The sequence below is a fragment of the Cavia porcellus genome, unplaced genomic scaffold (genome assembly GCF_034190915.1).
Source record: "Cavia porcellus strain 051 isolate PalLab524CR breed Dunkin Hartley unplaced genomic scaffold, mCavPor4.1 scaffold_12, whole genome shotgun sequence".
NCBI lineage: Eukaryota > Metazoa > Chordata > Mammalia > Rodentia > Caviidae > Cavia > Cavia porcellus.
In genome coordinates, this window is record NW_026947495.1 from 59,239,110 (window position 1) to 59,252,969 (window position 13,860).

General features: G+C 34.4%; 1 protein-coding gene and 1 long non-coding RNA gene across 5 annotated transcripts in view; one reads left to right on the forward strand and one right to left on the reverse strand.

Annotated features, from left to right (window-relative positions):
* The window catches only part of Mettl8 (methyltransferase 8, tRNA N3-cytidine), a 142,561-nt gene that overhangs the window by 69,440 nt on the left and 59,261 nt on the right, over positions 1-13,860 (reverse strand). For all 4 annotated transcript variants that reach the window (XM_063259271.1, XM_063259269.1, XM_013142629.3 and 1 more), the window contains 3 exons: positions 10,608-10,963; positions 9,236-9,285; positions 4,818-4,881 (listed from right to left, as the gene is read on the reverse strand). In XM_063259271.1, the coding sequence (XP_063115341.1) occupies positions 4,818-4,881; positions 9,236-9,285; positions 10,608-10,963 (470 nt within the window). The remainder of the gene's footprint in view (positions 1-4,817; positions 4,882-9,235; positions 9,286-10,607; positions 10,964-13,860) is intronic.
* LOC134478304 (uncharacterized) overlaps positions 1-13,860 on the forward strand; it is a 62,882-nt gene that overhangs the window by 41,741 nt on the left and 7,281 nt on the right. The gene's annotated exons all lie outside the window — the stretch shown is intronic.

The window sequence follows — 13,860 nt, forward strand, 5'->3', positions numbered from 1 at the left end:
AGGAAGCTGGGCCTCCTGTATATGCTTATATATAAGGAACAAAGAATATGGGAAGAGGGAGCAACAAGAAAGGGTCCTCGGCCCCCAATCCTGAGAAACATTAAATAGCAGTCACGGCACCAATAGACATAAAGCGCTTTCTCCAGAGCCTCACAGACAAATTCAGGAATAAAGTTATTAATGACCTGAAGTAAGACATAAGCAGAATAGTTAGAGAAATGCTAAGCACTGCCCAAGAAAAAATAGATACAGAATGGAAGAACAGAAAAAAAGGGGAGAATTGTTTGATGGAGAAAATAGAGAAAGCATAGAATACGTGAAGCAGGTTCAAAGAGATTACCAGGAAACTAAAAACTCTATCAAAAACTGACATAACAGCTTAAAAGAAACTAAGGATAGATTATCTGAACTAGAGGGCAGATTTGTAATATGGGAACATGAAATGAAAAACTTCTTAAAAATAACAAAAAAAAAACAGCAACAATACAAAAGCTAGAAGATGATAAGAGGATCTATAACTTAAGAATTAAGAACATAAGAGAAGTGGGGACACAAACAAATGGACTACAAAAGCTATTCACAGAAATAATCCAAGAGAACTTCCCTAATTTATTTTTTTTGTGTGTTTGTACTTGCCTTCTTTAACACATCAGTTCTCCATTTTTTCCAGCCAGACTTGCCTTTTTAAAAAAATTTTATTTAAAAGGAAAAAGAGAAAAAACGAAATAAAACAAAACAAAGCGGTATAAGGGTACAAGTAATACAGAACTACAAAAAAAAAAAAAAAAAAAAAAACAGTAAGAAATCACCAGTTAATAGATTACACATTATCATCTTAGAGATAGTTGCTCAAGTGACAGTATCAAAGCATACAAAGTGGACATTCAAACAGTGAGACTGCAAACAATTGTGTTCAATGATCCAACCAAAAACATTAATATGATCATCTATTTAACACCCCTAAACACACTTGCAGATGTACCCTTTAGAGCACTTTTTTTCCCTCTTTTTTACAACAAAATTTACACATTTTGGGTTTTATTCCTCTTTAGTTCTTATTACTTTTTTTTTTTTTTTGGAAGAGAATAAAGTCAAATATGGCAAAACAAAGCTGTCAGTCAAAACCAAGGATAGATATAGGAAATGATGTAAAAACAGAGTACAAGGTTATCAACAATGGTTACCATAATGCCTCTTACTTCCTTAAAAAGAATTGTCTATCTCATTAGGTATTATAAAGTTGAACAAAACAGTAGAGAACAAGACCAATAAAACCTAAACATTGTAAACATTACAGGACTTCCAAAGGAGATAATAGTCAAACCAGAATGGGCATCATAGTAAATCTTATTGCCTTCAACGTAGTTGCCTATACCCTCAAACTTGATACTATCATACAGAACGGAACAGAGTCTAATCAGTCAAAACAAGATAGTGGGAGTATTACAGGACTTCAAATCAAGCTAGTAGGAAATCAAAAAAGTTACTATAATATATCCTGCTAATTTTTTTATTTTTCCCCTTAATTAAAAAAATCATAAAAAATAACTAAATAATTTTTTTAATGAATAAGGGAGAGATTGAGAATTTCCCTAATTTAGCAAATGGTAAAGATACTCAGATGTATGAGGCATACAGGACTCCAGCCACCTACAACCCAAACAGAGCTACACCCAGGCATATAATAATCAAAATTCCAGAAATACAATATAAGAACAGAATATTAAAAGCCGTCAGAGACAAGAAACAGATCACTTAAAAGGGAACACCCATCAGAATTAGAGGAGACTTCTTGGCACAAACCATCAAATCACGAAGAGTGTGGGGGGAAATAATTCAAGCTTTGAAAGATAATAACCTCCATCCAAGATTGATATATCCTGTACAACTGTCCCTAGAAACTGATGGAAAAACAAGGTGCTTCCAGGATAAAGAGGAACTAGGGGAATTTGCAACCACTAATTCAACTCTACAGAGAATACTGCAGAATAGTCTAAAAAAGGAAAATACCAAGATTCCAGAAATAGTGGCAGAGAGGCCACAATGAATGGAGCAGAAAACAAAATGAAGAAGACAAACTGACAACAAACGACAGAAAAAGAGCTCAACAGAAATGAGGCAGAGAAGACTGGAAGGTAGGAACAGCTATTTTAGAGAAAACAAGATATCATAATAGCTAGTGCTGATTTAGTATCATCTTGTTTTGAAGTCCCATCAAACTTGTATTGTTCTGTCTCCATAGGTCTTAAAAGGTTGTATCTTACTGGATTTTATTATATATGATAATATAAGCAAAAGCTTTTATAGACAAGGAGTTTATATAGAAACCACTGTTCATTTTCTGTTAATTGGTTCTAAATACCCTGTAATAATGTCATTCTCTTGAATGGTTTTATAGTGTCTTGATATGTTTGGTGCTACAGTATACAAAGTTATACTCAAAGATTTCAAGGAAAGAGACACTATGGTAACTATTTTTATGTCAGGATATCTTGTGGTGAAACACTATTTTGCTTAAATGGTTATGATTTGACCTGTGCTGTTCTGTTGTTATGCCCTCTTTTATCTCAATCCCCCCTTTTTAAAAATTATTTACTTTTTTCTATTTTTTTAATTAAGGGAAAAATAAAAAATAGCAGGATACATTATAGTAACCTACTTTGATTTCTTATTAACTTGATTTGAAATCTTGTATTGCCCTCACCATCTTGTTTTGACTGATTTTCCTCTATTCTGCCTTGCTTGATAGTACCAAGTTCAAAAGTATAGGCATAACTGTGAAGACAATAAGAATCATTATGACGCCCATTCCGGTTGACTATTATTTTCTTTTAAAATCCTGTAATGCCTCCAATGCTTTGGTTTTATTCTTTACTGTTTAGTTCAATTTTATGACAACTGCCAACTCTTCTTAAAATAGCAAGAGACAGTATGGTAACCATTGTTGATCACCTTATATTTTGTTTTTACATTATCTATTATGTCCATCCTTTTGATTTGACTCACTCTGTTCTGATATGTTGCATTTGGTTTTACTCTCTTCAAAAAAAGTAATAAGAACTGTGGGAGTAATAAAACTCAAAATGTGTAATTGTCATTGTACAAAAGAAAAGAAAAGAAAGTGCTCTAAAGGTTATAACTGCATATATGTTTGAGTGTATAAGATAGATAACCATATTATTGAGTGTTTTTGGATCATTGAACAAAACTGTTTGCACTCTCACTGTTTGAAAGTCCACTTTATATGCTTCAATTTTGTAACTTGAACAACTATTTCTAAGATGAGAATATGTAATCTATTAACTAGTGATTTCTTACTGTTTATTTTTTAAATTTTGTATTACTTGTTCCCTTTTTCTGTTTTTTTCCTTTTTCTCCTTAAAGAAAACAGGGAATAGGGTTAAAATACAGAGGTAGAAGAGGAAGAGATTAGAAGTAAGACTAGAAGACAAAAGGGGATCAGGCTAACTTGAAATCTGGTGCAGAAGGCTAGCAGGAAAAAGAGAAAGAAGAAATAAAAAGAACAGAACAATAACCACAAAGAGGCTAGAAATTACATTCGCACTCATCTAAAAACAAGATCAAACAATGGAGAAAAAACAAAAACAAACAAAAAAAAAACAAAACCACATCACAAACAACAAAAAACAAATGAGACAGAAACAGAGAAAAAAACCTTTATTTCCAGGATTGTCTCTGCTGTCAGTGGTAGACAATGTGTGGAGATAGAGTACTGATCAGTGTTGATTTAGCCAACCAAAAAGCTACTGCAAGCTAGCAAGTCAGCAAGTAGCTTTTTGGTGGGGAGTGGGTAATCTCAGTCAGCCTGTACCTTCTAGCCAAGACCAGACACATTTGGCCTGCAGCCATCTGTGTACCTTCTGTATGCCTGGGAGTTGTTAGATGGAGCCAACAGTCACTCTTGAGTTCTGCCAGCCTCTCTCCAAGACTGCTCCTGACCAATAGCTCTCTTGTGCAGGACAACTGAGCCTTCAGCACTTACTGGCAGCCAGGGTAGTCCTTCATGTCCACTACTTTCCTCCAAAGCTACGTCTCTCCATGGAGGCCTCTGGGGTTACCATGCATCTTCAGGTTTGAACCATTCCTCTTGCACAGTGAGTCCTGTCTCAGGAAGAAGGTGCCACCATCTATCTCCCTCTTTTCCTTTGAAGTTTCTCTCTTTACCCTTTCTGAGTCCAAGGGATTCACTTACCTCTTTCTTGTCTTCCTCATATTGCTATATTTTAGTGTCTGGAGAACAACACTCAGAGAGGATCTTTCTCTGCTGTTTACCAATTCATCATCTTCTATCCTCTACCCTAGATTTTCATATTTTAAATATTTTAATTTAATGAGTGCCTACTATGCTCAGACAATGTATAAGGCTTTAGAGATCCAAATATGAATAAGCTCTTCTTATAGGACTTAATTAAACATTCAATTTTAGGAGTGGGGAATTTTTTTTATCTTTCTGAATATTCTAATTTTAACTGATTTTCTCTATACTTAAACAAGTTGTTTGGAGCAAGGTTAGCCACGGGCAGGTGTAGAGTCTGAATTTTGTAGGTCATTGTATGTGGTGCTGGTCTTTCTAGGTCTACCAATCCCTTGATAACTTTAACACTCAAAACAACTTCTATTGTTTTAGTGCAATTTGTATCTTAGACTTCAATGGATGTTAATAACCTTAGAAATTGAAAAAGTTCAGTTAAAATGGTTACAGATAACATTTGATCCAGAAACATTTCAAATAATCACTATAAGAGCAAATAAATTACTTTCATATGGACTCTTTTTAAAGGAAATAAAAGGCATACCTTTATAAGCTCCACAGCTTCAGGGGCAAAATCACAACAATAGAGAAAGGATTCTGGAGTGCTCCTATAAAAACGGAAAAAAAGATTTCAATCTAGAGTTTAGTATTGTTCAAACTAAAGCAAAAGGGAACTGTAGATATAACTTCTTGTTGTTTCTTTAGCAGAATGTTGGACAACATTTGGCTCATCATTTCTTCTTTTTAAGCATTATTTTCTGAGCTGGTGCATGGGTACTTTTCTGATCCAGCATTGTTTTGATCACTTACTAATTATAGGTAACTCTAGCTCTAGTCGTAAGGTCCTCCTTTCCTTGGCCTTTTCTGCCTTGTGTCTCATCATACTCCCACAAGGGAAATCCTCCCTGCACTACTCCTGAACTACTTCCTCAGTTCCCTTTCTAAGATCTCTGCCTCCCTCCAGCACTCCTGCAGCTCTTCTTGGCTTAGCTAATCTCTTCTCTTCTCCAAGGATTCTCCAACTCCTGTGTTGCTTCATTCCTCTTTTTGTCTAACTCTTTTGGTTCTTAAGCCTTTCACAGAGGCTCTGATGCTCTAACAGGATAGACACATGCACACACATTTGTGAGGAATCATAATGTTGTCTAGGTTGAACTTGAACTCCTGAGCTCAAGGAATAACACTGTCTTAGCCTAATAGCTGGTACTACAGGTATGCACCATTGTACCCACATATACCTTTTATTAGAATACAAAGTAGTAATTAACATTATCTAATACAATAGTAAGAGTACATAATTTGAAACCTAATATATGTTTTTGAATTACAGATTTGATATTTATTAACTGTGAATCTGACAATGTCTCTAAGACTCAGTTGCTTTATTTACAATATGTAAATAAATTCAATTTTATCTTTCAGTAAAGTGTTTATCCATATAAAAATCTTAACTAATTTTAATTAGTTTCTTCCAAAATTAAACATGTTCTGTTTGGTCTTTACTTGGAATTCCATAACAATGCTGATCCCTAGTTAATCAGGCATATGCTTTGAGTTTTGCAGTCAGTATCTCTCCTGATTATCCTCTGTATGCTGCTATAAAGTAATCTTTTCCTCATGTTGTACAGAATCATGAGTCAGAATGTCATTATCCAGTAATTTAAGTATGTTCTAGCTCTTGTAGATTTTATAGACACCTTGAAAACATGCCTAACTTTATGTATCTTTTATAAGGGAACAGAGAAGGCCAGCACCGTAACAGGTAAGTCCTAAAAGTTTTGAAAGGGAGGATGGCATTGCCGAGTGAGAGAAGAAACATAAGAAATGAGCAGTGAGAGTCAGGAGTCATCAATGCAAGGCAGAAATGATTCTGAGAGTTCAAAGTGGTATGTGGCAAGACTACAGGCAGGCCTTGAATAACAACATCATAACTTCTAATTTGATTCAAAAGGCATTTCAGGCAAGGTGGACTTCTAAATAAATATCCAACATAAACACAAATATGATTTAACAAAAATTTCACTTAGGATCTTAAAGGTAACTCAATAAATATTATGTTCACATACAACTCATTCATTCTGTGGCCTGAGGGACTCGTGTTCAATTTAAGACCTATCTAAACCGAGTTAAAGTATGAATAGGAGGTGGTTATGATAAATTAACTATTACTGAGTCCGAGTTAAAATTTGGACTACTTGGTCTTTGTCATCAGTCTGATTAAAACCAGTACTTAATTCTAGCTCATGCCTCTGCTATTTCCCATGGAATCCATATAATTGTGACTTGTAATTTGGTAGGTGGCCACATGTGTTTTAAATGTTTTCTGTTACCACTCAGATGCATGGCACGGCTAAAGATAGGGTTCTGCCACCAGACTGCTAAAGATTTGATTACTGGCACTATGACTTAGTTGTGTGGCCAAGAGATTATTACTCTCTCTGTATTAGTTTCCTCATCTTTAAAATTCAGAATAAGGCACCTTTGGTTGTGAGGACCAAATGAATTCACAGAGTAGTTTCTAGAAAGTTACCTGACTCACAGAAAGCACTCAGTAAATATTAGTCTATTGTAGTTGTTATTATTCCTTTTAAGGAGACTTGTCTCTGCCGTAAGGCAATTTAAAAACTAACATGGTCCTCTAAAACTCTGTATGTAACTCAGAATGCTTTTCTGGACCCTGCTACATGTCATTATAAAAAGTCTGCAGTCTACCTTTGTGTAGTTACTCAATACTAACCACAGAGCAGTCTAGTAAGGAAAGCATGTGCCATATGCAATGTGTCTTGCCAGGGTGGCAGTACAACCTCTGAAACAGAGTTCCCACTACATCAGCAGCCCAAACTGAAGTCTTATGACCACCCAATGACTTTCCAGTGACTTTCTGTAAAAATCAGCTGACTGCCTTGGCCCTTTTCCCAGCAAACAGGTGTAAATTCCATTACTACCACCACACCACCAAACACTCTCTTGGCAGTGTGCTTAAGAATTAAATGATCCTTGGAAAATGATCTGACATCTCCATTTCAGAGGCCTACTAATGGTAAAATATTCTGAAAATGTAAAAATATTAATCCTGTACTCACAAGAAGCAATAAAACATAATTTCTTGGGTGGGAAAAAAGTATATTCCTCCATTTGGAAGGTTAACCACTAGTTGGTTTTTAAAGTGAATTAATTATCTCAGGTTATTAAGTTTCCCATAATTTCTAAAACACAGGTGTGAGGCAAAGAAAGACACAAACCAGGAAGAAAGTCAGAAGTGAGAAGCCTAAAGCTTATATTATTAGTTGGAGGGATAAGTATAGAAGGAAAAATATAACTATCAAGTGAGCAATCAGAGATTAAACAGCAAATACAGTTTGAGCTCTAACTATGTATGTTATACTGTTCAGCAACCTGGAAAATCAGATTAGAATAAAATGTGCTCCCGACCTCAATGATATAAGACATGGCTAGAGAGGCATGGAATAAAGAAATGTTAAACAATACCTTAAGATTATTCATAAAGTAACATATAACAATTGCCAATGTAGTGCATGCATATATACTAGAAATTCATTTATTACTGGAGTGAAGGAACCTGGCTATGTGGTACAAGGGGAAAGAAACTTTTAGCTTAAAAACTGGGAAAGGAAAAACAAAGATTAAAAAAACATAGAAAAAGAAAGGCCATTTAGAACTGTAAGTTTACTAGCATCATCTGGGCCTAGACACTTTAACTGGTTATTAGAAAATATTACCAAGTCATTGCTTTTTATGTTAGGTTTATGAAAGTGTTGGAGAATGCCCTGATATTCTAGAGATGCATCATCTATAATCAAAGATACAGTGTCATGATGCTGACATTATCAAAAGTTGTTGACTCAAGGTAGAGGGCTTATGGAAATTCATTGTATTATTCTCTGCTTTTTCAAATACTTTTACATTAAAAACTTAAAGGATCACATTATTACATTAAAAAATTTGCAAAGAGAATGAAAATTCCATCAGTGGCTACATTAAGAAAAAGGAGATAATGGGTGATTTTCCTACTACCCCTTTCCTCTAGTGGAAATGTGCTACAATGTGCTCATGTTGAATTTATAGTGGAAAAATGATGTGAAAACTATTGCATAAACTTTAAAAAAGAAAAGAACTAACAGATCAGCATAGGTAAAAGCTATTTGGAGAGTTTTATGGGGTGTGTCATTTTCATCATGGAAATTCTAAAACACGGAGTCGAGATGGTGAACAGGAAATACACATCAGGAAAACATCATTTACTTCTTTTGTTTTGAGTCTTAGGGTTAGTTGCTGCTACTTTCAAACAATTTCAAGCCTAGACACAATGATGTGACACTCGAAGGTCTGTTTTTTTTGAGACAGGATCTTCCTATGTATTTCAGACTGGTCTTGAACTCAGTTCCTAGCCTAAGCTGGCCTAGAACTTGTTTAAGTCTCCTGTTTAAGTCTCTCAAGTGCTGGGATTACAAACATGCACCACCTCACCTAGATGTGAAAGCCTTATACTGCGTGCTACTCCAGAAATGATGACAAAATAAAATGAGGACTAAGGTTTAAGTATTCAACTCAGTTTTCCATGTGTAAAATGGCATCTAATTATCCAAGAGGAACAAGCAGCCTCTGAAACTGGGTAATTCAGTGAACCGAGTTGAAATTTCATTTAAGGATGAATCTTTTGCTTTTTTTCTTATTGTCTCATCTGCTTAAACATAACCTTAAAAGAATCTTACTTGAATCTCAAGGTGGATAACCCATGGTTATGAAACACCATCTTCAGAGTAATTCTGAGTTTACATGAAATTAGCACTAAGACTGAGATGGTTCTTTGGAAATGCGCTTTAATTGCTGTTTAGATGGGAATTAAAAACATTACTGGCATATACATGACAATATATTTCCAAGATTTCTCAACATCCCTTAAATATGTAAAATTATGTAGGAAAAAACTCTAAAACTTACTGCAAGGTGTTCAGAACTGGAAAAACACTACTGCCAGCGCCACAGCCAACCTAAAATTAAGAGATTAAACAAATATCATGAATGCCTCTCATAATATCAGATTTTCTTTTTTAAAAAATAAGCTTACTGTATTTTTAGGTATGGTAGAGTTCTCTAACTCAGTGGTAATGAGTGAAATCACAAGAATAACACTGAAAGATTTGACTATAGAAACACCTAAAATCCGTAACCCCAAAACCCCAAATAAATCAAATTAAAACGTGACAACACACTGAGAAAAAATTTTGTGCTACATATGATAAAGGGCAGAAATTATTAAAAAAAAAAAAAAAACAAGCAAAGGAAGTAAAAGGTCAGAATTTCAAAAGAAGTACAAATGGCTCCTAAACATTAAAGAATGATGTGACATATATAGTAATAAAAGAAATGCAAATTAAAACAAGGTTCAATATTTGTCTAACAAAGTGAAAAACTCTAAAATAAAATAAGACTTTTCCAACCAATGATGGTATGATGAAACAGAAATAAACTCGTATTAGCACAACTTCCTAGAAAGCAATTGGCAATGTTTACGAGTATCAAAATTTTCCATAAATTATAAATCTAACCTGACAATAAAAGAAAACGGAGCTATATTCAAAGACATTTTTGTGGCAGAAAAGTTGGAAACAATTTAAATGACTAGTAGCATGGGAATTGATTATGAAATTATAGCAGTCCACATGGTAAAATATTTTACAGTCATTTATGGAGAATTTTTAAAGACAGGAAAAATTTCCTATGATATAACATTAAAAAGAAACAAATACAAGTACACCTAAAACATAAGCAAATACAATATCATCAAGAGAAAAAATGTTAACAGTAGGTAAAACCTTTGTGCACTGGTGCACTGTGGGTAATTTCTCTTTTTTTTGCAAATTCTCTGTGAGCAACATGTATTAGTTTTATAACCAGAAAGATAGAGTTTAATTGCAAAAATGGGAACTCAAGCTCTACACTAGATTATAGCAAAATAATTATATGTCTCACTTATTTCTGTTGTACCTAAAAAGTGGCAATACCAGACAAGTAAAAATTCAGACACAAACATTATCTGTATTCAAAAGTGTCCTCCAGGTAGAAAGGAAGAGATAAAGCAAAAAAAAAAAAAAAAAAAAGCAACAAAATGAAAGCCTTATGGCCTTAAAACTTTGTCTGATTAAAGACCTTAGGCCATTCAATATTATTTATGTATAAAAATATACTGTGCATGCACTTAATTAGATTTGATCACTTTCCCCCCCAAACAATTTGGGCCATTAGCAAAATAATGTGGAACGCAGATTTTAAATTTTTGTTATTTCCTGCTGTCATTCTTTGAGTACAGTACCTCTAGTATTCTGAAAGTTGCATTGCTACCAGGAAATAGTTCGGCCTTTAGGAGTCCTTTTCTGTGCTCTTTTGAGTTTAGGCTGAGACATTCAGACTCTCCTTTGCTTTGACCATCTGATAAACCAAAACTTTTCTCATAATGGTTTTGTTCTTCTGGCATTCTTGAGAAAGAGTTTGTAGCATTAGTTTCTACGGGATGCCATGATAGTTCTCCCATCTTCTCTTCAGTTTTTGGATCAATTGGAAGAATTTCAGGAAATTCCCTCAACAACCAATTACGATTCTTGAAAAACTTATTCTTATGAATCTTGTAAAATGTGTCCCAGTATTTACTAGCTTCACTTTCATACTTAACTAAAAGAAAGAGAAAAAAAAAATACTTTACTATGAATTGTATTTACTATTAGGTACTATCTTCATAAGATTTAATTAAATATTTTAAAATACATAAATATATTATCAACAATTGTACTTAATACTTAGTAACTTTATTATTATTATAGTAATTTCATTTATCTGTTAAAAGATTTTAATTCCTTTCAAAATGTCTCTGCTTCCCAATGTGCACACTGTAATCCCAGCACTTGGGAGGTTGAGACAAAAGTTTCACTGCAAGTTCCAGGTCAGCCTAGGCGACCTAGTGAGTTCAAGGCCAGCCTGAGCTACCTGGTCTCAAAAAAAAAAAAAATTATATGTGGGTTTTGAGGTTCTATATCCATAAATCTGCCTTTATCTTATAGTTTGGCCACTGTGAACTACTTTCTATAGTAGAATCTTGGAATCTTAGCAGTTATATTTTCCTCGAAAATTTGTGTGGCTTTTTATTATCTCACAGAAAGGATACATCATTTTATGTCTCTACAAATATAGTTGAAATATGACAAATGTGAAAATTGGTGAGATCAGAAAGCAAATTGTAGAATTAGAAATGTGCATTAGAGCTAGAAGGTTCATTGAAATAGTCTACTCCAAGCCCCTTCTTTTATATTTGAAGAACCTGTATTCACTTGTTCCCTGATCTTGAACCCCAATCACAAAGGAACCAGATGATATCTCCTGATTCCTGAAGCCAGGGTCACCTATAACTATTCTTCCCCAATTTCCAAAACGGTCTCTTCCTACTGACTTCTAATATGAAATCTTAGAGAATTACTAATGCTTTCTTAAAACAGATTGGTATTTTGTGATGTCATTCTAGGCAAGGCCAGTATTGGATTATTTGTCTCAAGGCTTCAGTCATTTCTTAGACTTCTGCCTCTTCCTATCTGTATTTACAATAATATAATAATATTGTGAATAAGCAATTCACTCTTCCCTCCATTCATCCAACACTTATTGACTCTTATTATGTAAAAGCCTAATCCCTAGGCCTACTCTACAGATTAAGAATTACTTTCATTCAGTGTAGAACCATGACATTTTGAAAGTACTTTCAAATATGCAGAAGCTTTTTAATGAATATAGAATAATTTCTAATATTTAATATTGGAAGGGGAAAGGAAAGGCATATATATTATGCAACAATTCATCAAGGAGAAGGAAAACATATGTGTCTGTGCACACACATAAACATACATGTGTATGTAAACCCGCCTTGTACAAAACATTTTTTATAGGATAATCTCATAAGCAACACTGGTTGTGTCTCAGGAGGGGGATGAAGCAGCTGAGGACCACAGTTTGAAAAAATGTTTTCATTTGAACTACGATCCATTTGAATTTACTACCATTTCCAAAACTAAAACCAAAAACAAAGAAGACTCATATTTTTGATAATTTTAAAGCCTCTACCCTCAGAACAAGTGGGTGTCTGCAGTCAGCTTCAACTTTGTTATAGAGCCCGGTCCTGAAGCCCTTACAGTTTTTCTTTTCTTCTTTCCATTTTCATCCTTATGCCTTGTATCATGACTCTCCACCTACATAGCCAAAAGACTTTCTTCCCATCAAGGCTGAATTGTCTCCAGCAGCAGGACTGCTATAAAGACAGAAACTCTCATTTGTATTTAAGGTCTGAGAAAAAAAAGAGAGTCTCTGTAACAAAAGAATTATGTGGCGGTAAGCCCAAAACATCTACTTCTCTTCTACACTGATGGAAGGATATCTAGTTACGGCTAATCTAAAAAATATACATTTATTTTGAAAATAGTGTTTATCCCTACTTTTAACAATTGGAATATACTTGATATACTATAAGAAAATAAAACAACATTCTGAAATTAGACTCAGTAGAAATCAGAAAGCTGCCTAATTTTCTAAGGGCCTTCTTTTTTTTTTTTTTTTAATCAGTACCAGAGATTGAACTCATGACTGCACCACCTGCAAGGCAGGCGCTTATGCCACTGAGCTAAATCCCGAGCCCACTAAGGGCCTTCTTGAACGGTCTTTTCTTCCTTTATCTTACAATCTCTCCTTGAAATTCACTCCAGGCAGGTAAAAGATTTTCTGCCTAAATAAAAAGCAGCCAGAAGACCCACAGTTAAAGCTAAGGAAACTTAATTTAGTCAAGTCTCTAGTATTTGGGTTTCCAATAATAAGCTATTCATGAAGTGAATTTGAGCCTACTAACTAGTAAGTAGAATACTCTACCTTGATTAATTTGTGGGTATGGCCCCCTAGCAATTAACTGGGGGTAGTGTAGGGAATGCAAACGAGTAACATGATTTAAAGTGTGAAGAGCTGGATGTGGTGGTAAATGCCTGTAATGCCAGCAAACAGGAGGCTGAGGCAGGAGAATCCCTGTGAGTTGAGGCCAACCTGGGCTATATAACAGGTTCAAGGCCAGCCTGAACTACTTAGTTAGTTCCTGTCTCAAGATACCAAAAAAATAGAAAAGAAACAAAGAAGGAAAATGTAGGAAATAATTCAAATGCCCAGTAACATGGAAATCGCAAGTAAACCATGTATGTTGAAACAAGGTAAACTTACACATCAATTTAAAAATAAAAGATAATAATAGTAAGAAAATACATTCACATAGTAATTAAAGATACTATGATACCTCTAAAATTTCTATTCCTTTATAAAAATCATTTTAAAAATTTGGAGAAATGGTAACAAATAATAATTATCAGGCAGCTCTTTCCTAGCTCTACGTCTTACACAAAAATAAAGAATCTTGGCTGAAATCTTCATTTTGCCTACAGAATTTCCTCATTTGATGAGACTGAATTAGAATTATCTCCACAGTCTGTTTAAGATCTTTTAACTTTTTATCGGTACCTGAGATTGAACTCATGACCGCCTGCTTGCAA